Source organism: Parus major, chromosome 4 (assembly GCF_001522545.3).
Source record: "Parus major isolate Abel chromosome 4, Parus_major1.1, whole genome shotgun sequence".
Taxonomy (NCBI): domain Eukaryota; kingdom Metazoa; phylum Chordata; class Aves; order Passeriformes; family Paridae; genus Parus; species Parus major.
Genome location: NC_031771.1, coordinates 46,698,159 through 46,721,729, shown reverse-complemented (window position 1 = coordinate 46,721,729; position 23,571 = coordinate 46,698,159). Strand labels below are relative to the sequence as shown.

The following is a 23,571-nucleotide window of genomic DNA, read 5'->3' as shown; positions in this document are numbered from 1 at the left end:
CACCCTTTAATTTTACTCTTTTTGGGTTCCCCCCTCCCCCCCACCCCAGTCATTTTTAAAGCAGTCTTTTAGTTCCTTCTCTTGCTCTTCTGGATGCTACAGGTTAGCTGCTTGAGATTATTGAAGGTATCTTTAGGAAGTATCTGAAGTACACAGTTTATACTTCTTTCAGAGCTTAATTGTATTTGAAAAAAAAATATATTGGATTTTGTGCACATACTTACAGCAAACTTTTTTGTCTGTTCAGAAATCCAGATAAAAAGAAGTATTTGACTACACAGTTTTGGTAAGTTGTTTATTGATATTTTAATATTTTGCTCTCAGTTGTTTTTATTTTATTGTTTTTGTGTTCATTTTAGAACACCATGGATGAGTTTACCCATTAGAACACGATTACATATTTTAATTCTTATACTGTTAATTTGTCCAAGATTTCAAACAGTTAATCTTTTTTTTTGGTCCATTGACAGAGAGAGTTGCATTTAACTGTGTTTAATATTGGAAATTGCTGTATAATAAATGCAGTAAATTTTGTGGTTCACACCTTTTTGTAGCCAGAAGTTCTATAAAATAGGGAACTGAGGTTAAAATTAAAATAATTTTTGTAAACCAACTTTTAAATATTAATTAACATCGCTAACAGGAGGTCTTTTAGAGTTCTTTTATGCTGTCAGCGTTGAATCTTTGTGTTTTCATTCCAAGGCTAGTTGCTTCCAATCCAGAATATGAAGTTTGGCAGAGCTGGTTTTAGGAGAGATTTAACTCTTCCCTGTGAAGCATTCACTTGATGCCGAAGCTTCCTTTGAGGGTGTTTTAGCTGTAGGTGATATCTCCCAGGGGAAGGAAGTGTAAGTGTAGATCAGCCAAATGGAAAGACAAAGCTCCAACAGGTTTTAAATAGCAAACTAACTCAGAAGGGAAAAAACCTCCAATCAAATGCATGGTCTGCCTATCAAGCAGTCAGTGTGTGTTACCAACCAACTAAATTGATCCATGAAGACATGACAGAGTTTCCACTCCTAAAGAGTCTAAGCTACTTTGATCACTGTCACATTTGTACCCACTACACTGTCCACCTCTTTTCCCTGGTTGTTTTTCATTCCCCTAGCTTCACAGAAGTTCATCACCATTTGCCCTGTGTTCAGCTTCTTGTTCAAATCAGTCGTTTAGGCTGTTACTCATAAATGCATACTTCCTTTCTCTAGGATTAGATGTTCTTTCTTCTTTCTCAATCTATAAAAATGTTGAATCTCTTTTCATGTTTCCTGAAATAGCAGGAGCATATAAGACATAAGAGAACAATACTTTGACATTTTTCCCTCACAATTAAAAGATGTAATATTTCTCCTTTTAAATTATCTTAAAAATTAACCTCTTAAGAAAAACATGACAAAAGCGAAGTTCAGTTTGGAAGGGAAAGATTATCATACCATTCCACATACTTCATTTGTTTTCAAAAGTTTGATCTTTTATCCTTACTAGACTGTTTCTCCTTCTAAGAAGTAGCCTGAGACAGGAAACCAGACAGCAGCCTGCCTTGATAAGGGAGAATATTGTCTAATGGAGGTGCCTCAAGAGCTTTTCCTTCTTCTCTTAGGTTCAGTAAGTATAGAACTGAAGGTCGAAAAGGGTTTACATGGGCTCCATTTTTTTCTTGGTAAAGAAGATAATTTCTTAACAAGCATGTCAAGAATATTTTTTCCCAAGATTTTTACATACAAGACAGCCATTTGCAGACATGTGACTTCAAAGAACCTGCAACAGTATTATCAGAAATTTAATTGAAATACCTATTAGTCTACATGTCAAAGCAGTTCTGGGTCAATCAAGATGACATCAACAAAGTTACAATGCACAGGTTGTACAAAACCACAAGTTTTTCAGCCTGCTTGCAGTCCTGAAAGAAGGAAGATAAAAGATTTTCTAGTCTTCGCTAAGAAACAAATACGGTTTGAAATACTAAATACCAGAATTCTGTAGAAATGCTCTTTCTCATAATGCCTATAAATAAAACTTCAAGGAGAAAATGTTTGCCTAGGTACCATTTTCTTTTACAAAATATTCTAACTTTTTTAAACAATTATTACTGTTATCCAGTGGAAATCCAGCAAATAAATAAACACAGAAAACTGTTGCTCACTAGAACATTTTTTTGGTGTGCTGGTTCTTCATTATTCTCCTTCTGCTCTGTTCCTCATGGTCTGGCTGCTCTGGTCTCTTCCCACAGCACCGCGTCTGGACTTTTGTTGCTTTGGCTGAGTCTGACTGCTGTGCTGAGCTGGAGAGCTTCTTTCCTGCTGCTATTTTGGGGTCAAGTGCAGTTAAGCACTTGCTTACTTCCCATTAAAGTTAATGGAACTTTAGAAACACTATTTTGCTGACTCAGGTCTTGATGAGCAAGTGGTAAAGTGCAAACACATTATGGGCTCTGGAAAACAGTTTTTGTACCTTCTGCAGGGAACGTTTTTCTCAGAAACTGGTTCTTCTCTTATCAAAATCTTCGGAGGTTCCACTGAAGACAACTTTTCACCTGGGTTCAGAAAACCTCCTTTTCCTTTTGAATTTCATCAGTGGAGATTCTTCTGATATTATTACTTCTCACTTGTATCAGAGGAAGTTTCACTTGAGATTGACAGAAGTCATATGTTCCGAGCAACAGGCCTGAGTACCGAAGTGCTTGGACTGAAGAGCTTTTGCAATGTGACAGTGTTTGCTGCTGGATTCAAGCAGTGCTGCAAGAGCTGCAGTTTCTTGCAGAGGGTACTCATGCAGTGCTAATTTTGCAGATACCATTACATTATTCTGTAATTATACTGTCAATAACAATCATACCTTGAAGCTTCTAGACAAAGACTTGCTGTACATGAGGCAGCATTCCTTTGTTTCCCCCAGGCACAAAGACTGAGGAAATAAACCCTGTGTTCTCAGAGCGAAGAGGGGCAGAATGTATGGTTATCGCCCCCCTGTCTACAACAAAAGTTAGTCTCTGACTGCTCTTCCAGATCTTTAATGAGAGCATGGGCTTTATATTAGAATAAACCTTTGTTGGTGGATGTGCACAGTCAAAAGTGGCCTTCCACCCCACCCTTTCCTTTCATAACAGGTCTGCAGAGTTGGTGGACCTTGAAGATAGATGTGCAGGGGTACAGGGAGTAGCTGCACTGTGGTTGCCTTTTTTCAGCTGCTCTGCAGTGCAGATGTGTAGTCTGAATGCATTCTTTAGCCACTTAGCACATTTCATCCAGGGTAAATAATCCATACAAGCCCTTATTGTCAGAATACATGTTTAAGTACATTTAAGCTTTCATTTAACCTTAATTATGTCTCTGAAACAATAAACCATACACTTATCAGGAAGTTAATATTAAGAAGTGTTCCATCCTGACAAGGTGATGAGCTCTAACGATAATGAACTTCCCTTCTGAAATGGATACCTTGCTGTATATTGGATCATAAGGGCAGAGTTTGTGTTATTTCTGGGGTGCTGTCTTCACTGGGCTTCAGATAGGAGAGTAGTGACGGACTTTGCCTGGACTTCACCTTGCACCTGTCCTTATTTGCATACAAAACCCAGTTGCTTCATTCGTTTTTCTGAAGTACAGGGTGTGAGCAAAATCTTATCAAAAGCCGTGTCCTGTTTGGACAAGCTGGACTGACTTGGCAGAGATCCACAGGGTGGAGTGAATGGGAGGAGGCAAGAAAGTAAAACTGGGTGGCTTGTTAGCAGAAAAAAAGAGGCAGAGCAAAAAAAAGAGAGGGTGGAATGTTTGCTTACTGGATTGCAGTTAATTATTTAGTTTCAGATTACATTCATTTTAAATTCTTTCACCTCACATGAGAAAACCCTTTAATGCAAAATAGTTTACCTAAAAAAGTCCAAGACAAAAGTTCTTATTTTTTAATATATTTAACATGAATATATTGTTGTCACCTCAACAGTTTTTCAAGAGCACCTCAGGAATGAGAGATGGTATTTTGATTTTCCAGAATTTATTTGTTTCTACTAAACAATTTGCAGGATTTCAAACAAGCACATTCTGAAATCACTCTGTAAAGTATAAACCAACTGTTTTTTCATTCCTCTATAGTAGGAACAGATAAGACTGTTTACCTTCCTTCCCTATTGCCCCCCTTCTCAAGTGTTTAAGAGAGAAAGACTGAGAAGTTTTGAGTTAATAGGCATGATTTTACAAATATACTGGGAAAAATTACCTACTTCTTAGTAGAAGTACCATGCTTTATTTGTGTGTGAGTGTACATGCACATATTTGCTCATGAGTGTAGTCCAAGCTAGTAGTTTGGAGCATTATTTTTAAATACAAAGAAGAGTCCTTCGTGAGTTTATTTATAGCCTTAGAAAAACATAATTTTAAGCTAAATTTTAAATGCCAAAGCTGACTTATCTTGACTCTGTAGCAGTCCTACAGGACTAATTTAATTTTCCGTTCTTGAAAATTGGTTTCCAGTTACTATCAAATGGGGAAAAGAAACCTGCTTAAGAGTAACATAATAAGGAATGCTTGATTCCTATATTCCAATGCAGTACAGTAAACATAAAAGTAAAGCTTTCCTCTGCTTTCTTAGATGACTGCACTTGGGAAAGATTGAGAATTGCTTTTCACTTTTGTTCAGAGTAGTACACTTCCTGTTGTCTATGTCAGTTTAATTCCTTCACAGTGATTTAGAGCTATCTCAGGAAACACTGAAATGTGTAGCATGACATGTGAAATGTGTATCTAGTGTCTTTTCACACACTTTCTTGAAGTAAAAGGTGAAAAGGAGTCATTCTTAAACTGAAAGGAATACAGTTTTTGAATTAAAAAAATACAGAAAGGATGAGCATCATTGCATTTACTTAGAACAAACTTTTTTCTTTCTCTTACTTTAGAACAAAGCTTGCTTGTTTTCTTTCTCTTTCTCTCTCTTTTTCTCTATTTTGTCTCTTTCTTTCCTTTCTTTTCTCTATTCTTCCTTCACTAAAGTACAAATTAGTGTGTTACTTTATCTATGCACATACAAGCTAAAATCAAAAGTTTGTGGAAACCTGAAAGGAATTAGTTCCGAGCTCTGAGTGCCTACATTTTGCTGTAAACTTTTTTCATGCTTAAAAGTACAACTTTCCTGTTTTCACCATGTGGATGAATGTGTGAGAGTATGAATGATGCATAGATACATGGATATATTTCTGGGAAGTCAGTATTCTGAAACGCAAGTTCTAGCTATGTGACATGTTGAAACTTGAAAAAGATAACTAGATATCAGTTATATAAACTATAATAACCATTCAAAGAAAATAGTACAATTAATAACCTTCTCACTAACGTACTTAAGGTATTTATGGAATTATCACAACTTTCAGCAAATAGTGCCATCTTACATGACTGCTTTCAAACTAAAACTACATACCAAGTTTAAACTGGAAATTGCATTAAGCTTCATTATTTGTTTCACTTAAGATTTTGCAATTAGTTTTTGTCAGGCCTTGAACTTTTATAAGGGGAATTATGAAGATACTATAATTTACTCTGCTACTTGTTTGTTTCCATTATTCAAAGTACACACTGTTGTAATAGATTTCCAGAAGTCTTTAAACTTTATGTACCTGAATAACTAGTGGTAGACTTGCAACAACTCATGCCATCTTTCTCTGGAAGTTCTTAACAAATTTTGATCTATAAACACATGTTAATTTCAAAATTGTTCGTTAGCGTAGGCTTATTAGAATTGTTTTAATTTGAGCAGATACATCTTTAAATTTACATTTCTGGGAGAATTTCCCAGCCACAGCTGTAAATCTGTTTGTGAGCCTTCAGCCTGTCCTGCGGGGTGAACTGAGGATGGTGGAGTTTGGCTGTATTTGCTTCTTTCCAGTGCCATCTACTGGCCTGATTGAATTTGTGTCATTTGCTTTTGTCCTCGCATCTTAAAAGAGTTCGTACCGCTTCCAGGCAGGGCTGTGAAGTCTATGGTGTACGGTCAGAACTTGCTTCTTCAACATCAGTCATATAATAGATAACCTCGAGTGATTTATTAACAGCTTGGCAATATCTAAATGTCATTGCAAACATCTTCCTTTTACTTCCCCCTGGTTTCTCTGTGTACCCTTATGGCTTTACCCAGAAGAGGTAACTCCTTTACTTCCCAGTCTCTTTCCAAGATGGCCATGGCAAATGTGTATTATGACAGTTAGGACATGCTTTATGCTAAATACTTTTATTTCAGGCATTTAGAGATTGGACAATTAAGGTTGAACACTGTTGGAAAAAACCCTGAAGCTGCACAGAATGCAAGCAGATTTTTAAGTGCTTTTATTTTGCACAGTTAGCACAAATAGTTCTTGAATTGTCACTAAATCTATTACATTATAATAACTGATGGATTTTTTTTTTTGTTAAGTCATTGTAGCACGTTGAATATAGTCTAAGTCTTGAATTTTAATGTGTTTTTGTTTTTTTGCATTGATAACAGTGTCACTGTATGTGATCTATTGAGTGTTTCTATTAGGACTCTTAGGAAAGAGAGATCTCCAGAATCAGTTCACTTGTATAAACAAGATTATTCTGAGGTTGTAATGCTGATGAGAAATGCCTGGTCTAAACTGTGATGTGTTAAAACACTTGACAGCTAATGAAAGTCAAAATTCTTTGGCCTTGGTGTGCTGGCATGCACAATAAAAGTTCAATTTGACTTTCATTAAAGTGAGCTCCTTTGTTTCGATAGCAATTTAGAAAAAAAACCAATAAACTGCAATAAATTCAGTCAAAGATTTAAAAATCTGTGTTAAATAAAATATTTATGTAAATAAATATTCACATTAATCTGACAAAATAGTAAATTCTCTACAATTCAGAAAGTTGATTTGGGTATTTCCTGTGGCATTCCTAACACCTTATTTTTCCCCAGCAGGACAGAACCTCAGAGGCATCAGAACAGGTGAATAAAAAAGATGCTAATGTTTGACCCAGTCCCTATCAAGCAAGAAGCCATGGAGCCTGTTTCAGTGGTAAGACTTTTCAAATATATTGCCCTAAAGATGACTCTATAGTTTTTCCACCTTTAAATTCATAGTGAGATGTAATAAAGCTTTGGACTAGCTTAGGAAAGCATGTGAAGCTATATTTTGCTCTTAGTGCAATCAGATTCACGTTCTAGGAAAACTTACTATAGTTTATTACTTTATTGCCTTAAATGACCTGACCAGTTGCCTATGAGAGGCGAGACCATCCAGCTTTTGCTGCTGATGGAGGTTGAAATGAAGTTGCCATGCTTCATGGTGAAGTGGCAATAGCCTGTGGTTTCAGTGTTTGAACTAAGTGAACAGCTTCTTGCTGTGCCTTTTTCTCTTGCTTGTGGTAGCACATGCCCATGGCTAACTACTCTAAACAGGAGAAAATTAATCTTGCAAAAACCCAAACCAACAATGGCTTTTTACTGGGTAAACTGGTTGCACTACTTTACCAAAAGAGCAAATGAGAACTAGGGAAGTGGAGAAGGAATGTGGGGGGAAAAAGGGGAAGAGGAGACACTTCCTTAAAATTGGGTTGATTTTCCATGAAGTTAGAGGGTCATCTCAGAGAAGAATCTGGTAAGTAACAGCAGCAGGGACACATAGGTGGGAGCACTACAATGGGAATTGTGATTTTACAGGCTGCTGCTGAAAGGAAAGGTTTTGACCTTGCTCCCTCATACCAGCTCTGTCTCCTTCGTGTGACTGAGGAATTGTGTGGTCCTGGAATGATTTGGAACCTTTGGATCAGATCACTGAATGGTCAGAATTGCTAATCCACCAAAAATACTCATCTTTTGGTCAGATCAGGAAGCTGATCTGACTCACTCTGTGCAGCTGCTCAATATTTTGAGCAAGGGGAAGGGGGGGATGAGAGAACAGGACCTCCCCTTTCAAGCAGTAGCCTGCAATAACAGATTAAGTGTAACATGAAACCACACCCCTAGAAAGGCTGATCTATTAGAAGGGTGAAGTCAGTGTACATAACTCAGAGTGCATTGTGCTCTGAATGGCATCTTTCAATGGAAAGTTTGTTTCCTGTTTTATTAAAAATAAAGAGTAGTTTTCATAAATTTAAATGCATCTGTAAGCAGGCTGATTTCTTCAGTGGTATTAATAACACTTCTGGGAGTGGAGTTTGTATGCGTTTTAAAATTACAGTTTGACTTTCGTGGGGTTTATTTGCTGGAGAGTAGTGATAGAAAAATATCTGTCACTGAAAGTATGAGTGTGACAAATTTCAGTATTTGGGTCAGGAAAGAACTTTAGTATTGGCCAGCCTGTCTCTCACTTTAATCACAGTTATTGTGTAACTATGTTAAGGTTAGTGGTGATTATGTATTGTAGTCTAAGATTATCTAATGGTGTGCATTGAAGTCAGAGAAGAGGTCAGTTTTACAAAAGAAGTGTCATTGCTGTCTTCTGGGCTGCTTTCTGTGCATGTCTGCCTTCATCTCCCAGAGAAGATTCTGCAGTGGTTTGGGGTGCTGCACAAGTCACATAAGTGCCCCAGAACAGTTAGGTGCTTCTGCCAGATGTGCAAGATCAGTCCCTCAAAAGACTCGCTGAGAGGGGAGCAAGCAGTCTTTCCCAGACCAGCAGATGAAGGAAAAACTGCAGTGGGAAGAGCAAGGGAGCATTTCTGAGCCAAGAGCATTTCAAGACTAGAGTTCCAAGTATTGGTTAGTCTGTACTATATCCTTCTCCTAGTGATGTGGTGCCTTCCATGCGTTGGACCTCTGGAGTCTTCTTATAAGTCAGTGTAATCACTCTGGCCAGCTATTAAAAACTACTCAGAGCATTTTACCACATCTGTATGTTTTTCTTTTTGCCATTGCATAAGAGAAAAAAAAAAAGGCAGAAAAGAAAAAGCAGAAAGTCCAGAGGAAAGTATGGTTTCTGAGTGTAGTTTCCATCACTGGACACTACTTTGTTTTCCCTCAGGCTGAGGACCGTGTGTGTTTCAGCTTCTGCACACACATAGGCCACTTAACCACAAGCCCTTGAGCCCCCCAGCTCTTCTTGGTCTTGTGGCTTCCTTGGAGCCCTGGTGCCACAGCAGAAACTTCCCTGGAGACACCTCTAAAGGGAGGTACTGTGATATGGAGAGAGCATAGGGAAAAGATAGCAGCCACTGAGTGAGTTAGCTTTCTTGACCATCTTTTGAGGAGGTGGAATAAGAAACTTGTTAGTGTGATGTTGAGAGGTACTAAGCAGAGCAGTATGGGCTAACATAACCCGGACATCTAAAATCAGGATTATTTGTATTGCATCTTTAATTCTGATAGAATAATTAGAGGCCAAATTAAATAAAGCCCCTTAGGAATAACTTGGTCTTCCATCTGAATGTACACTGTAGGTGTGAAGTCTATTTGTCTTTAAAATATGGCAGTAATTGGAGTGGAAGGAGGAAACTAGTAATGTTTTTGACACCACTGTATTTCAGGGTGTGTGGCTGAAAGGATTAACTATACTTCTCAGGTGACTGAGGCTTGCACCCACACTATTTCATCACTCTACCAACAGCTCATGTCATGTATTGAAATGAATTATTGAATATATATTATGATAGTTCTGAATGAACTACTGACAAAGTCATCCAAATCCTTCCAAAAGGACTGCCTCTTGGTGCGAGGACTTCTGAAACATTTGGACAAATACCAGTTACCATTTGGTGAAACAAGTTGCTTTTTTGTTTGAATTGGAATAAACAGTTTTTTCTCTGTGTAGCAGTGTAATAGAGAGAAGTCTTGGTCAGGTGCAAGAAGTATGACACTGGTTATGTGGGTCAGGATGATTAGATTTAGTGATAATACAGTATCTAAATATTGCCAATGCAGTATATAACATAATGAGGTCTAAAGTGTTATAATATATATAAGCAGGTTAAGCTAGAAATGTTTACAGTCTTTGGCCTTGCAGAATGCACAACTACAAAGGAACAAAGCACCTGTGGAACTACTTCAGGGTTTTATCTTTGTATATGACTGCATCTTGGCATTTTTACTCACCCATCCAAAAGTGAGTGTCCCAGTCTTTGCTGTGGGCGTATTCTGCTGGCCACTCTACCAGGAAGAGGGCAATCTACCTGGAAGCTGCCCACAGTCTCAGGAGACCAGTTTTCCCAGTCTCCAGCAGCATTTCTACCCTTTTGCAGGCTGTGCACCAAAATCAATCACAGTCATCATGGCTCCCCCATCAAAGAACACATAAACTGTGTGAACATCCAGACAGTTATTCCTTGAATTCCCACCAGGTGTTCTTAGGATAAGGTTGCACCTAGGGATGCTTGTTCTTTAATACACTCATTGGCCAAAAACATTCCTGGAGATTTAAATTTCACAGGCCTTTTCCTTTTTAGCATTCTTGCAATGGAAGAAAAATTCATAGGCAATGACATTGTGATCATCACTGACAAGCCTGCAGCAGTGTAAATGCACTGATGCTTAGTGGTGGAATGTTTACAGTTTGTTAAAGCTGGGTGAGCTCTGTACTGTAAACCAGTATCAGGAGTTTTTAATGGAGTTTTAATGTTTCTTACCTGTAAAAATTCAGATTTTTTGGCCATGGCCATAATTTGATCAGATTTAATAGATACTAAATGCTGTTAAATATTAAATTATATCAATATTTAGTGGTCTCCATCACTTAGAGTGCTAATAGTTTCATTGCTTGGCTGAACCGTGCTGGCAAGTCTACAGATAGTAGACTGCAGTAATGGCATTTAATAAAATTCTGACACACCAATTACCATCAAAAATGAATGTTTCTATAAATGGAATTTATAAGAATAGTCATAAAGAGAATATATAACTTTCAGAGATTTTAATGTAATATTTACTGTTTGAAGATCAATCACCACAGTGTGTGCTGCTTTATTTGAGTGTTTTATGGACTGAGTGACTCAGCTTTGTTGTTTTATCACAATGCTATGAATGCAGGAGGAAAATCTAATATTTTCTAAACTCAGTGTTTCAAACAGTTACTGAAAAGAAGAAAATCACATTTGTGTCATTTTACAAAAATACCTCCAGTTAACATTGACATTTAAAATGAGCCATGTGTTCCCTCACAGGGAAGACAGAGTTAAGAAACCAGGAAGATGTACTGACAGTGACAGATGCGTTCACCCCAGGAAGAAAAATAATTGAAATATTACCAAAATAATTTTATAAAAATACAGTAGTTTTATACTTCTGATCTGTTTCACTTTATACCATTTTGAACATTTTTTAAATCTCACTCATCAAAATATTTTTGGTGCCAAAGAAGTAATTAGTTTCTTAATACTAGTTTACTTACCTAAACTCCAAAGATAGCATTTTATTTCAAAAAGTTGACAACACAACTAAAAATTTGTGTGCATTGCATTTTCTGTGTCTCACTGCTGTGTTAGAGCATCATATCAGTTTCCCTTGTGAGTTAGCTGTTAGTAAACAACCTCAGTTTTCTACAATTTTTAAATGCAGTCTTGATCTGGATATTTGTTTAATAATACTGCACTTTGCAGTTAATGTTAATACTTCCTTGTTTACAAAAATCTGTAGATACATGTGTGTTACTTATATAATACAAACATATATATATATGTGTGTGTGTATATATAAGTTACTAAATTGTGGAGATCATCACATAGGTCAAGATTAACTTTGGGATTTATATTGTCATGGGAACTGCTAGCTACCACTAACAGGGATATTCTTCCAACACACAAATGTTTATCCTTGTCCTTATTTTACAATATTAGACTGGCTAGTTAGCTCCTTTATATCTCAACAAATCATTTAGAAAAGTTTAGATTTTACCTTTTGTACTCTCGAGTTTCTCACCCATTACTTATATAGTTCAGCTGAGAATTTTGTATTGATTATAGGGTTCAGATTCGTAATTGCTTTCTTTAGTGATGATTGTCTTTCAATTACTTTAGCAGTTTATTGGGACCCATTACTTGCAGTTCTAAGCTCAACTGTACTCCACTCTTGCCAGAACTGATGATCCCCAGTATATAGTTATGTGCTTGGCATAGCAAATGTATCTCTCAGGTCAGATAAGAAAGGTACAGCTGAATATATGACAGGCAGTTTTAACAGGAGAAAAGTAGTTGAATAAGCCTTGAAGATTTGTTTTCATAATCTGTTTTACATTGCTTCTGAAGCAGTTAGTGAATCAGAACTTGATTAACTTCCTGTATGTGGAATCTAAACCTTTATTTAATTCACTTTTATTTAGAAAGTATATTAAAGTGCTTTTTTGAAACTTTTTCATTTTGCCTATTTTAGTGGCTGCCTTTCTTTTTCAGCAGTAGCTGTGTGTACGTGTTGATTTATTATTTGATTTTCTGTATTTCTTTTCCACTCTTTCTGACAGTCATACCCATCCAATTACCTGGACCAAATGAAACCAAACAAATACGGCGTCATTTATTCTACACCAAGTATGTTGCACAATAAATTCTACTCAAATCCTGAAGGACTATCAAATGGAATCCAGATGGAGCCAGTAGACCTTACAGTAAATAAACGGAGCTCACCACCTTCAACTGGAAGTTCTCCTTCCCCTCTAAAATTTCAGACTGCGCATAGGAGAAGTTCACCTGGTTTGACTCTGTCCTCACCCAGCTCACCTCTCAGTAAATTCACACCATCGCCCCCAGGAGTACAGCCTCTTTCTATGCCAATCACAATCCCGCCTGTAATGGCCGCTGCTCTTTCACGACACGGACTGAGAAGCCCTGGGATACTCCCAGTTATACAGCCTGTTGTGGTCCAGCCAGTTCCTTTCATGTATGCTCCCCATCTCCAGCAGCCCATCATGGTGTCCACAGTTCTTGCAGATGAGATGGAAACTCCAAGTAGCATGCAAGGTTGGTGTTGTCAGAATTCCTTTTTATGCTGTCACATCCCAACAAAATAACACAAATATCCAAGCACTTGATTTTTGTGGGTTGTTTGCATTTTAGAAAGTGGAACATAATTCCAGTTCTTCCAAAATAAATAGGCATAGAATTTGTTGTGTAAATATTTTACCAGACTTAGCAGGGTCACAGCATCCTGTTAAATTGGAAAGACCTCTGAGATCATTGGGTCCAACCTGTGACTGAACACCACCTGGTCAACTGCACTGTGGCACTGAGCACCACAGCCAGTCTTTCCTTAAACACCTCCAGGGATAGTGATGCCACCACCTCCCTAGGAAGCCTGTTCCACAGTCTAATCACCTTTTCTGGGAAGAAATTCTTCCTAATGTCCAAACTACACCTCCCCTGTGCACCTTGAAGCCATTTTCTTTTGTCCTTTCTCTAGTTGTCTGGGAGAGGAGACTGGCTGCTACCTGGCTAAAGCCTCCTTTCAGGCAGTTGTAGAGTCTCCTCTGAGCCTCCTTTTCTCCAGGATAAACAACCCCAGCTCTCTTAGCTGCTCCTCACAGGACTTGTTCTCCAGACCCTTCACCAGCTCTGTTGCACTTGTTTGTATCTACATAAACTATTGATCTACTGAGATCTGGACTGATAATAACATCAGACTGATGAAAATGAATAGAAATGTTTTGAATCAGAGCTCATCAGGAGATAACTAAAACTGAAAGATTCTGTATTTAGTATAAATTGTCACAGTAAATGTAGAACTGGTGGATTTTTTTTAACTACAGATTTTTATGTATACTATTTATTTCCCTAACTCTTTATAATTTTTATGTGTTGCCTTCCCTTTCCTACCCTCTCCCATACAGTGCCCGTCATTGAGTCTTATGAGAAGCCCACAGTCAAGAAAACAATCAAAGTAGAGCCAGGAAGCGAACCATCGAAGACTGACTTCTATCCTGAACAAATGTCACCTCCAATGATGACCTCCTTGTCTCCTCAGCAAGTAATGTTGCAAGAGTAAGTAGCTAACAGTAGTCCCAAGATCAGCAGAGGAGTGGAAAGTAGTTCCATTCTGAGGCGTGGGAAGGATTGGTGCTGTTTTAGAACATGTGATAAAATACTGGAAAACGTTCATCCCTCCCACCACTGTCACTGTGAAATGTGATTTCAATTTTCTTTCCTCCCTTATTCAGCAATACAGGAATTGATACATATTTATACATTGCAATAGATCTGCCATTTATACAATGCATTATTGAAGTGATGATAGCTTCCAATTCCACGATTTACTGAAAGTAGAACTCCCAGTGAGCCAGTGATAACCTACTTACATAAGAACAGCAGCAAAACTGAAAGAAGTTACTTGAAATACCTTTCTTTAAAATGAGTGTTGTGACTTTCTCTTCTTGGAGGACCTCTTTGTCTTTTCAAAAGTTTTGCCTACTTGGTGGGAAGAACCTCTTCAGGCTTACAAGTTCTGTGTCTATCTAGTGAAATTGCATTTTTACCTGAGGCCATTGTTCTGAAGCATTCTTCCCTCATGGCAACTTGTTTCCATCCCAGTACAAACTCATTGTGCTGGTATAGCTGTGACTGGGGCCACTGCATGAACTGGATCATAGATATAACGGGTTTTAAAACAGTGGTGTTTGCAGAAGAAAGGACAAGGGCTAGAAGAAGAAATTAGGTCTGGGGCATAAACCTTTTAACTGAAAACATTAAAAAGTTCTCAGGGAAGTACCTGAGGAGCCATGGGCACCCTTCCATTTCCTGTTTTCCTAGGGAAAGTCCTGTCAACTTACTAAAACCATGGAATGACCCAGAGCCTGTCTCATCCTTCAGCAGGCCATGCTCTGGGTAGGCAGGCAGGCTGCCAGTGTGGCTGTGGCAGGAGCTGAAGCTGGGAGCTGAGCAAGACTCACAGCACAGAACCTCAGAATCCATTTCTGCACTTCCCTCTTGCTCACTGTCACCCTTGAGGTGGTTGTCTTTGACCTCACCTCATAGAGTAAGGGAAAGGGAGCTTCAAGCCAGACACTCTAAACCCAGTGTGAGTATGGTTCAGAGACAGAAGAGCATAGGATGGATGGGTGGTCTCCTGTATTTCCTCTAGAATTCTTCCTCCTCCTCATGGCCATTGGGTTCAAAAGCACACCACATCACCAGGGCTGGCTACATTCCACAACAGCCTTCTTGTAGGCACCCCTTCTTGTCTTCAAATAGTCTAGATGCAGCTCCTAGACTGCAGGCTCTTTGCCGGTAGTAGCCAGCTAGCTTTTATAAACTATATGCTGTTTCTTTTAAATCACCTTAAATGTTTTATTGTAATGAACATAAAATAGTAAACATGCTGTTTACTAGTTGGTAACTTACCCTCCATAATGGACCTACCACACAAGGGAGTCAGGTAGGTCTACATGTAGCTGGAACTAACTACTGCTAGGTCATGACTATCAAATGGTTCAGTTTATTTTTTGTCTTCATTAAGTCTCTTTAACAAGAGCAAACCAGTAAGTGCTGTTCCTGGCTGGTACCACACCCTTCCTCCAGGGCTGAGACTTCTGCAGACTTGTCACCTGCATTAGTGATTTGCATTATTTATTTCCCAATGGGTCTATTTTCCCCAGGAAACCCATTCACTGAGCAAAGAATGTAAAATTTGGTTATATGGTATGTAATTGGTATTCATGGTACATATAATGGTATAGAATTAACGTGTAGATAGCCTTGTTACATAAAACATTTGTATGTCCATGTTTCCAAAGCATCTCCTCTGCTTGCCCATGCAGAGTATGATGTTCATGGAGAGTCTCTTCCTTGCATTGTAACAGCTTAAATTGCTGTATAGCTGTCCTGTGGAGATGTAGTTTTTGCTCCTAGAGCCAGCCCTTTCAAGTTCACATTCTTCTGTGTCCAAAACAAGAAGTTTATAATTGTATTTCTTATCATTAAAAAAAATGCATAGACAACTCACAAAAGTTGCAAGATGAGATACTTAAACCTTTATTTTAAAAAATGTTGTTGTCTCACAAGTTTATAAGCTGTAGTTAGGCATTGAAGTTTTTATCTCTGGGCATTGGTTCCAACCAATAGTACAGAGTGTACTATTCAGACACCTAAGCTACATTGAAGGGGCATAGGAAACCTTTAGTCTCACTGAAGTGACTTATTTTGCTGTAGTTTTTGGCAGTATATCTATCTATAAATAATGGTGATGGCATTTCTGTAGGGATGGCTGAACTTTCTAGTACATCTGATAATTGATGTAACTATGCAGTTATGTCTGAAATCAACCTTGAGGAAATAATCTCTGGCCAAATATAAGGAGCCTCATTAACATATTTTCATACAAGTGTCAAAGTTAACTCATGCTGTCAACATAGTGTGGTCTGTGGTTAAGAAGAAAAAGCTGTTGAAGTTTTAACATAATTCTTGGAAGATGCTCATACCTATTTAGGAGTGACACTTAAATGGGTAGACTTACGTGAGCTTGCATCTGGTTGTAGAAGAGGGAATGAAAGAACTGTGGCTGTGCTTTTATTATTGGCACTTACTTTATATTTAACTCTGAATTTGACACCACCCTAACCATTTTTTAAAACTGCCATGTCCTATCTGATTATTGATAACATTTGGTTGTCTTACCAGCCTCCTCTCCCATAAGGGGAAAAGGAGAAATTTTCAGTGCTTGTTCCAGACACTTGTGGATTGAAAATCTAAATCACAAATGGATGGTGTATGGCCAATATCCTTTTTCTCCCTTTTCCCAGATGTTATCGTGTCCAGGACTAGACTCCACATGTAATGATTTGAACCAAGTCTGTTTGCTGTCCTAAGCCAGAGCTTCTCCAAAAAGACTGGTATGCAACAGCATTAAAACGGCTTTAGAGAGCCGTTTCTTTGGAAGCTAGAAGCTTGCCTTCTTATTTAAGAGTGTGTACATCTCTGTCTAACTTCACCATCTGGGGTTTCCTGCCACTATAATATTTTTAGCTAGATTTAATGTGTACTTGAAGAGTACATCACTCAACGGTCACAGAACCACCCAAGAAAGAGAATTTGGCTCCCAGTTTCCAGCCTCTAACTCTTAAGAAAAGAATCAACAACAGAATTCAACTTTTCCCATATCAGTAATTCCCATCCTACTGCTGTGGGGTCATAGAAAAATCTCCTTCTTTAGCCAAGCACAAGATTTTCTGTCTTTAGTACATGCCCTTTATTTTGCTGAGAGAAGTAGGAATTCAGTGTTTCTGAAAATTAGGCCCTAAAGGAACTTGGGGTAAGTAACCAATAGAACCTGGTGTTACAAAACATAAGTTGATTGGTAAAAACAAGTGAAATACATTAACTTAAAAAAGATGGAATTTCTAGAAAGCTCCTTTCTGTTGCATGGAGGAGCTGGTTTTGCAACAAGGAATGCTAATATCTGCACATTACATTCTGCACGTACCTTTTTGACAAACATACAAACAAACATTTTCTAAGATTGATGTGGAAGAAGGAATCAAGGTTGTTCCCAGTTCTACAGTAGGGGTGTCATTCAACAAAGACACCTTCAAAGAAGCTTGTGTGTTTTCGCACACGTGAACATTCATGGGTTTGTTTGTTGCAAAAGTCCATATGTAGTTTGTATATGTCTTACCTGCACTGTACCTGTGGGCTTCTGAAATGAAAAATTATGTTTATGAAGGTGGAGGGACAACTTCAGACATCCTGTGGGTGTGCCACGCAGGCTAAGCTCTACTTTTAGGAATTGACGTCAGTGGTACAGGGAGGCCGCACCCTGCTGCCAGCACCAAACAGGAAATTCTTAATTACATTCTGAAGGAGTGGCTGGAACAATAAAGATTGAGTTCTGCTTTGAAACCCTAAAGATACAATTTCTTTAATAATATGGAATAGCTGTTTCCAATTACAATCAAATTAGTTGTATTTGAAGGAAAAGAAATAGTGAACAAATACAAGAAGAGTTCACTCAGGGTTTAAGAAATCTGGGTTGGACTGAAAAACACAAAGTTGAAGGGGGTTTTTCCTCTGTAAGTTTTAAAAAAGAGCTAGTAAGTAGTAAAAATGGCTACATCATGCCACAAAGTGAGTAAACATTTAAAAATACTACTGCTAAAATACACAAAATTTGCTAAACCCAGTTGAATTTTTCGACATGCGTGTAATGTTGTTCTTTCTGCCAAGAGAGAGTGGTAATGAATAAAAGGCTCTGTTATGAATCATACTAGCTGAGGTTTGCTGTGCTAAATGTTTTTAACATTAATTTGACTTTGCAGGAATCACCCTTCAGTTATAGTTCAGCCAGGAAAGAGACCTTTACCTGTGGAATCTCCAGACACACAAAGAAAACGCAGAATACATCGATGTGATTATGAAGGCTGCAACAAAGTCTACACTAAAAGCTCCCACCTGAAAGCTCACCGAAGAACCCATACAGGTTTGAGCATAGCTGTTCTTCTCTTTCTTCAATTTACTATGGTGAAATAGTGGGCTAAGCTTGTAATTTCTGCTAATGGTCAAATGACCACAGGTGTAAATAACAAAATGACAGAAGGTAGATCTGGCATTATTGTGAAAATAATTATAGGTTGAGAAAAAGATAGAGGACATAGTAGGAAAAACCTACAACAAGATACTGTAAGCCAGAACAGGTTCACAGTGCATGCTGATGTGTTTTACATTCACTGGCTCTTCATTCATTTTGTGTCCAGTTGCTTGCAGTTTACTCAGTCTGCACACCCTGTAAACACCAAATCACTTCAAATTGCACTGGCTCACCTATGACATCACTGTTAAATTTGACTTTGATTTCCATGGGAGTAGCCTGTTTGCAGAAGTCTGGACTGTATGCCAGATGCAAATGCATCTGCTCTGTGGAGATGATAACCACTGGTGCAGTGGTGCTTTTTTTCTGAATGACTGTTCCAGCAGACATCCCCATCTCTGTTCTCCACAGAAATGTTCATCTTGGCATGCTGAATGAATATACACACATCCAAGGTTTTTGCAAGGATACCTTGTTTAGGAAAAATGGAGCCCAGTTCATGTCTGTTGTGCATCAAGCCAGCCCTTTACCTGTTGGGCAATACAGTGGTGTTAAAGGAGGAGGATGACATATTAGTAATTATAGTGAGTTTGAGGTACTTGCAACAGTGATGCCAGTCATTTACACTACATTCAGTTTCAGAAATCAGAAGATTTCTGCCTGTTGTACTTTATGGTAGCACAGTCCTTTTCCCCAGAAATCTAGAAAACGAGATCCATGTTTTGAAAATACTTAACAAATGCTTAAACCTTCATCCTTCTGGGCTTCATAAGACAAAACCAATGCTAATATGGCAGAGACAGGAACAGAGAGACAATGAAAAAATAAGTTGTGGCAGGTAACAATTTTTTGGTCAGTTAACTTCAACTACACAGTTTATAGCACAGAGTACTCTTCAGCTTTGAGCTGTTTGGAGGTTTTTTGACTAAGCATTGAAGTACTTGCTGAAATTTGGCAATGCAATGAATAAATCTGTCAGATGTATGTGTGAACTTACGTGATCAAAACTGATACGTTCATGTCTTAAATCCCCACTTCTGTGTTTCCTTTTCCAGGAGAAAAACCATACAAATGCACTTGGGAGGGATGCACGTGGAAGTTTGCTCGTTCCGATGAACTAACGCGGCATTTCCGCAAGCACACAGGAATCAAACCCTTCCAGTGTCCAGACTGTGACCGTAGCTTTTCACGTTCGGACCATCTTGCTCTTCACAGGAAACGCCACATGCTAGTCTGAATGTCTTCTGTCCCTGACTCCTGCCACACTTCTTTTGTTTTTTACACATGCATTTTAATTTGGATTCAGCTGGTCTGGATCTCTGAGTTTATACCATTAAAAGCTTACGTATGGTCAGTAACAGATGTTATCTAACCCTTCCATGTCCTTGCCACGGGTCAGACCTAAAGAATGTGAACACTTCTTTTTTTTTCTCCAGGGGATGCTAAGCAAACCCTTTCTGCATTCAGTATGTTTATCGTATTTCATTTGTGAATAAGGGAATGTTTAAACCAACAGTTTTTGTTGGTTTCTTCGTATAATCAACCCAGCATATACTGATAAAATAGTAAATGTTATTGAATATCCGAAATGCTAGTCCTTGCCAGAGACTGTTATTTATGTACCCTGTAAGGGATACACTCTCATTTTATGCTCAACAATGCAATTAATGGACTCTCCCAGATATGTTGATTTCTGCAGTATGGTTAATACAACAGTTTTAGAAAGATGCCTGATTTAGAAATCCCTTCTGCCCAAACAGTGAGTAATGCTGAGGAAATAAATCTGAACAGTGTAATTACTTTACAGAAAGATTGAGTCATAGTATCATTTTCCCCAGTCAAGAAGAAGAATGGGCAGGAATTGGGCCGTACCTAATACTGAGCATCTAAACCAATGTCATCTGTATTATAGTGTAGTATATATCCTTGTTTTTGTTGCATAATGCCCCAGTGGATTTGTTAAAGGAAGACTTGGTGTGACTCTGTATGTCTGGTTTCTATGCAAGTGTATGAATGGAACACACACAGTTGAGGAAATGACTTGAGGCTGAGTAAGGGGTTTACCATGAAGAAGTTTTTCACCCAGAGGATGGTTGGGCACTGGAACTGGCTTCCCAGGCATCAAGCCTGTCTGAGCTAAGCATCTGGGCAATGCACTCAGGCACATGGTGTGACTTTTGGGGTGTCTGTGCAGGGCCAGTAGTTGGACTTAATGATCCTGATAGGTCCCTTCCAAATCAGCATATTCTGTGATTCTATGGTACTCTCCTGTGATTTGGCATTAAATTACATTCATGGAAATCTATTGCACCTCATTTCAGGAATATAGATTATCCACCTCCAGTCATGCCCCTGCATTTCTTTTAAATCATTTTTTTCTCTTTGCTTTACTTCAGAAAATAACAATCATTAAGTCAAAAATGCTCTCAACTGTATTGTTGTGAGTACCACTGCAATACACTACAGTATTTAAAATTATTGATCCACAGTGTTTTTATGAGAAGTTGGCATCAGTTATGAAGTACTTCTGATGATAAATTGAGTCATGTATCTGTTTTGGATAAAAGCTTATACCAAATCATCCAGTTCCTAACTCTGATTTGTGACTCTTGTAGTCTCTTGGTGGTAGGTACAACTACTTCCCTGTGGATGTGTCTATTGCATTAAAACCATGCCTATTAGCAAACAGAACTCCATAGGTATAAGAAATTGAATTCAAGCAACCTGCAGTTGCCCCTAGAAATGTTCCTGTGTGGGAGCCCTCTGAAAGGAAGGTTTCTGTTTGTATTAGCTGGCAGACTTTGTGGCAGGTAACAATTTTTTGGTCAGTTCTTTTGTGTGCAAGGAAATAAGATGTATTTCTCTATGCTCTCACACACGAGTGCGTTTTCCTTCCGTGCCTGGTGTAAGGTAACCACCATTCCCTGTACATTAAACATACTGAAGTCAGCATTTCCTTTCTTTTGGAAAAAATCTGTGAACAATGGAGGTGTGAGGGGAGGAAGAGTTTCATAGAACTCTGCAGCAGACAGGAGGAGTGTCCATCTGCAGGTGGGTATATTTGAGCTTGTGGAGCAGGTAGACTGTGCTTCTGTGTCCAGTGGAGCCCAATGCCAAAAATCTTGAAGATTCAAGAGTGTGAGTGCAAAGAGCCTTTATTTGGTGATAGGGCTTTACCAGCTGTTCTGACATCCATATACCTGTGAAATTAGGATGGGTCTGTACTTCCTGTGGAAAAATGCTCTGACAGTAGTTGCTCTGTTCCAGCTCCATACATCCTCCCCACCTCAGTAGGGCTACATCTGGTGTCTTGTGAGTGCCTCATCTGCTCACCTGTGGTGCTGAAACACCTGGCACATGAATCGGTCTTTTTTCTTTCTTGGTGGGCCAGATTGTTAGTGACATTGAGAAACTTGTAGGAAAGAGACTGATATTAATGAGCAGCACAATTCCAGAATGTGGACTTGTTTTACATTTTTTTTGTCATTGGTAGCAGAATTTGCTCTAGGTTTTAATGGTAATTTTGTAAATCCAGACACATCATCACTGGCTGAGAGGCTGTGTAGAAGGAGCCCTGTGCCATCAGTCACATGTCTACAGACATTTAGTACCCTGGGATGAAAACATTTCTCTGTTCTGTTGTAGAGGGGAAAAAATCAGATACTATAAACATAAGCACCTTAATGGAAACTGGTCCCGTTTTTACCTTAAAAATGCAAATTCAGAAAATTAAGGATGTTTAAGGAACATTTCTTTCTAATGCTGTGTATTGCTTTTGAGGCTTACATAAAATGTTTTCATTCATATGTTTTTTAATATTTTTTAAATCAATATTTTTTAAAACCTAAAAGCAGAACTTCTTTGTAACTAAGAGTTACTTCAGATAATTTAGTCTAGGTTATTTGTCATGTTAATTCATTATCTTATGTACCTTTTTCCTGAAAATATTTATGCTAATGATGGGGTCAAATACAGTGGAGATTGAGTGGAACTTTCAAATTTCATCCATGTGTCTTGCGAATTAGGACAACAAATTTAAACATTAAATATAAATATTTGATATTATTACATGATGAGGCCTTCTTTGTAGGATTTTTCTTTTGTCTGTGGTGTCTTTGTGGGATGTCTAAAAAGTCACAAACAAATACACTTTTAGCTGAATGTAAATTTACATCTTAACCAGCTCATTGGTTCATTTTAACAAGCTTTGGGCTTGAGGGATACCTTGCAATTTTTAAATATACTCAATTAAATACTTTCCAAAACCAGTCATTCCATCTATATCCTAAAGAATAGCCAGTTTAGATAGAAAATCCTAATCCTGGAGAATATGTAAACCCCCCTTTACTTCCTAACAGTATTGCACTGTGCAGTGTGTAGCAGTAATACTGTTTTACTAAAATGTGCCTGCTTAAGCCATTTGATTATAATAAATTACTAGTTTCTAATACAATTGCAAGAAACTAAGCAGGTATTAATGTGTGTAGTTTATTTAAATATAGACACAGCATTCTGCCATGATACCTCTAATGCCACATCTTGTTCAAGTATGTCGTCTCTGTCAAGGTTAGCAACATATAGATGAATACAAATCCTTTCTAAAAAATTTACAAAGCATTTTACATCTCTTAAGAGGGCTACACCAGTTTTCATTATATTTTGCAGATACTAGCACTTAATGTACTTTAGAAGGTCAAAATAATCTTTTTGCTTAGCATCTCTCACCTGCAAATATAGCAAGGATTTTTATTTACTTTAATACTTCTATAAACTATGCAGAATTTTTAAAATAAAATGTAATATATTTTATAAGCTAATAAGACGAAATGGCTAATTAAAGGTTTCTAGCGTGCATTACTATAACTTGCAAATACAGAGACATTTTGGTAATCTTTTCTTACTAAAGATGTGAATGTTTAATGTACTTTCACTGTTTCTACTTTGGTAGTCCAATGGGAATTCAGTAATGACATTTTGTCATGTCAAACTGTGAACATAAATTTGTACTGTACAGTCCTCATACTATATTTAGTATATTTAGTGTATTCAGTATATTTAGTATACAGTGCATATGTATTATACTTGTTAATAAAACACTCAGAATGTTGTTGGTGGTCATGTTGTCACGTGCTGGATGACAAGGAGCAGTGA

General features: G+C 38.0%; 1 protein-coding gene across 6 annotated transcripts in view; it reads left to right on the top strand.

The window, feature by feature from the left end:
• The window catches only part of KLF3 (Kruppel like factor 3), a 27,945-nt gene extending 4,418 nt beyond the window's left edge, over positions 1–23,527 (top strand). For 2 of the 6 annotated variants that reach the window (XM_015624724.3, XM_015624725.3), the window contains exons 2-7: positions 248–286; positions 6,904–7,003; positions 12,374–12,869; positions 13,736–13,886; positions 18,152–18,312; positions 19,476–19,778. In XM_015624724.3, coding sequence (XP_015480210.1) covers positions 6,947–7,003; positions 12,374–12,869; positions 13,736–13,886; positions 18,152–18,312; positions 19,476–19,657 — 1,047 coding nt within the window. In that variant the 5' untranslated portion in view covers positions 248–286; positions 6,904–6,946 and the 3' untranslated portion in view covers positions 19,658–19,778. Of the gene's footprint in view, positions 1–247; positions 287–6,903; positions 7,004–12,373; positions 12,870–13,735; positions 13,887–18,151; positions 18,313–19,475 lie in introns of all 6 variants that reach the window. The other 4 variants (XM_015624722.3, XM_015624721.3, XM_015624720.3 and 1 more) reach the window with 3 other exon arrangements.
• The last annotated feature ends 44 nt before the right edge of the window (positions 23,528–23,571 follow it).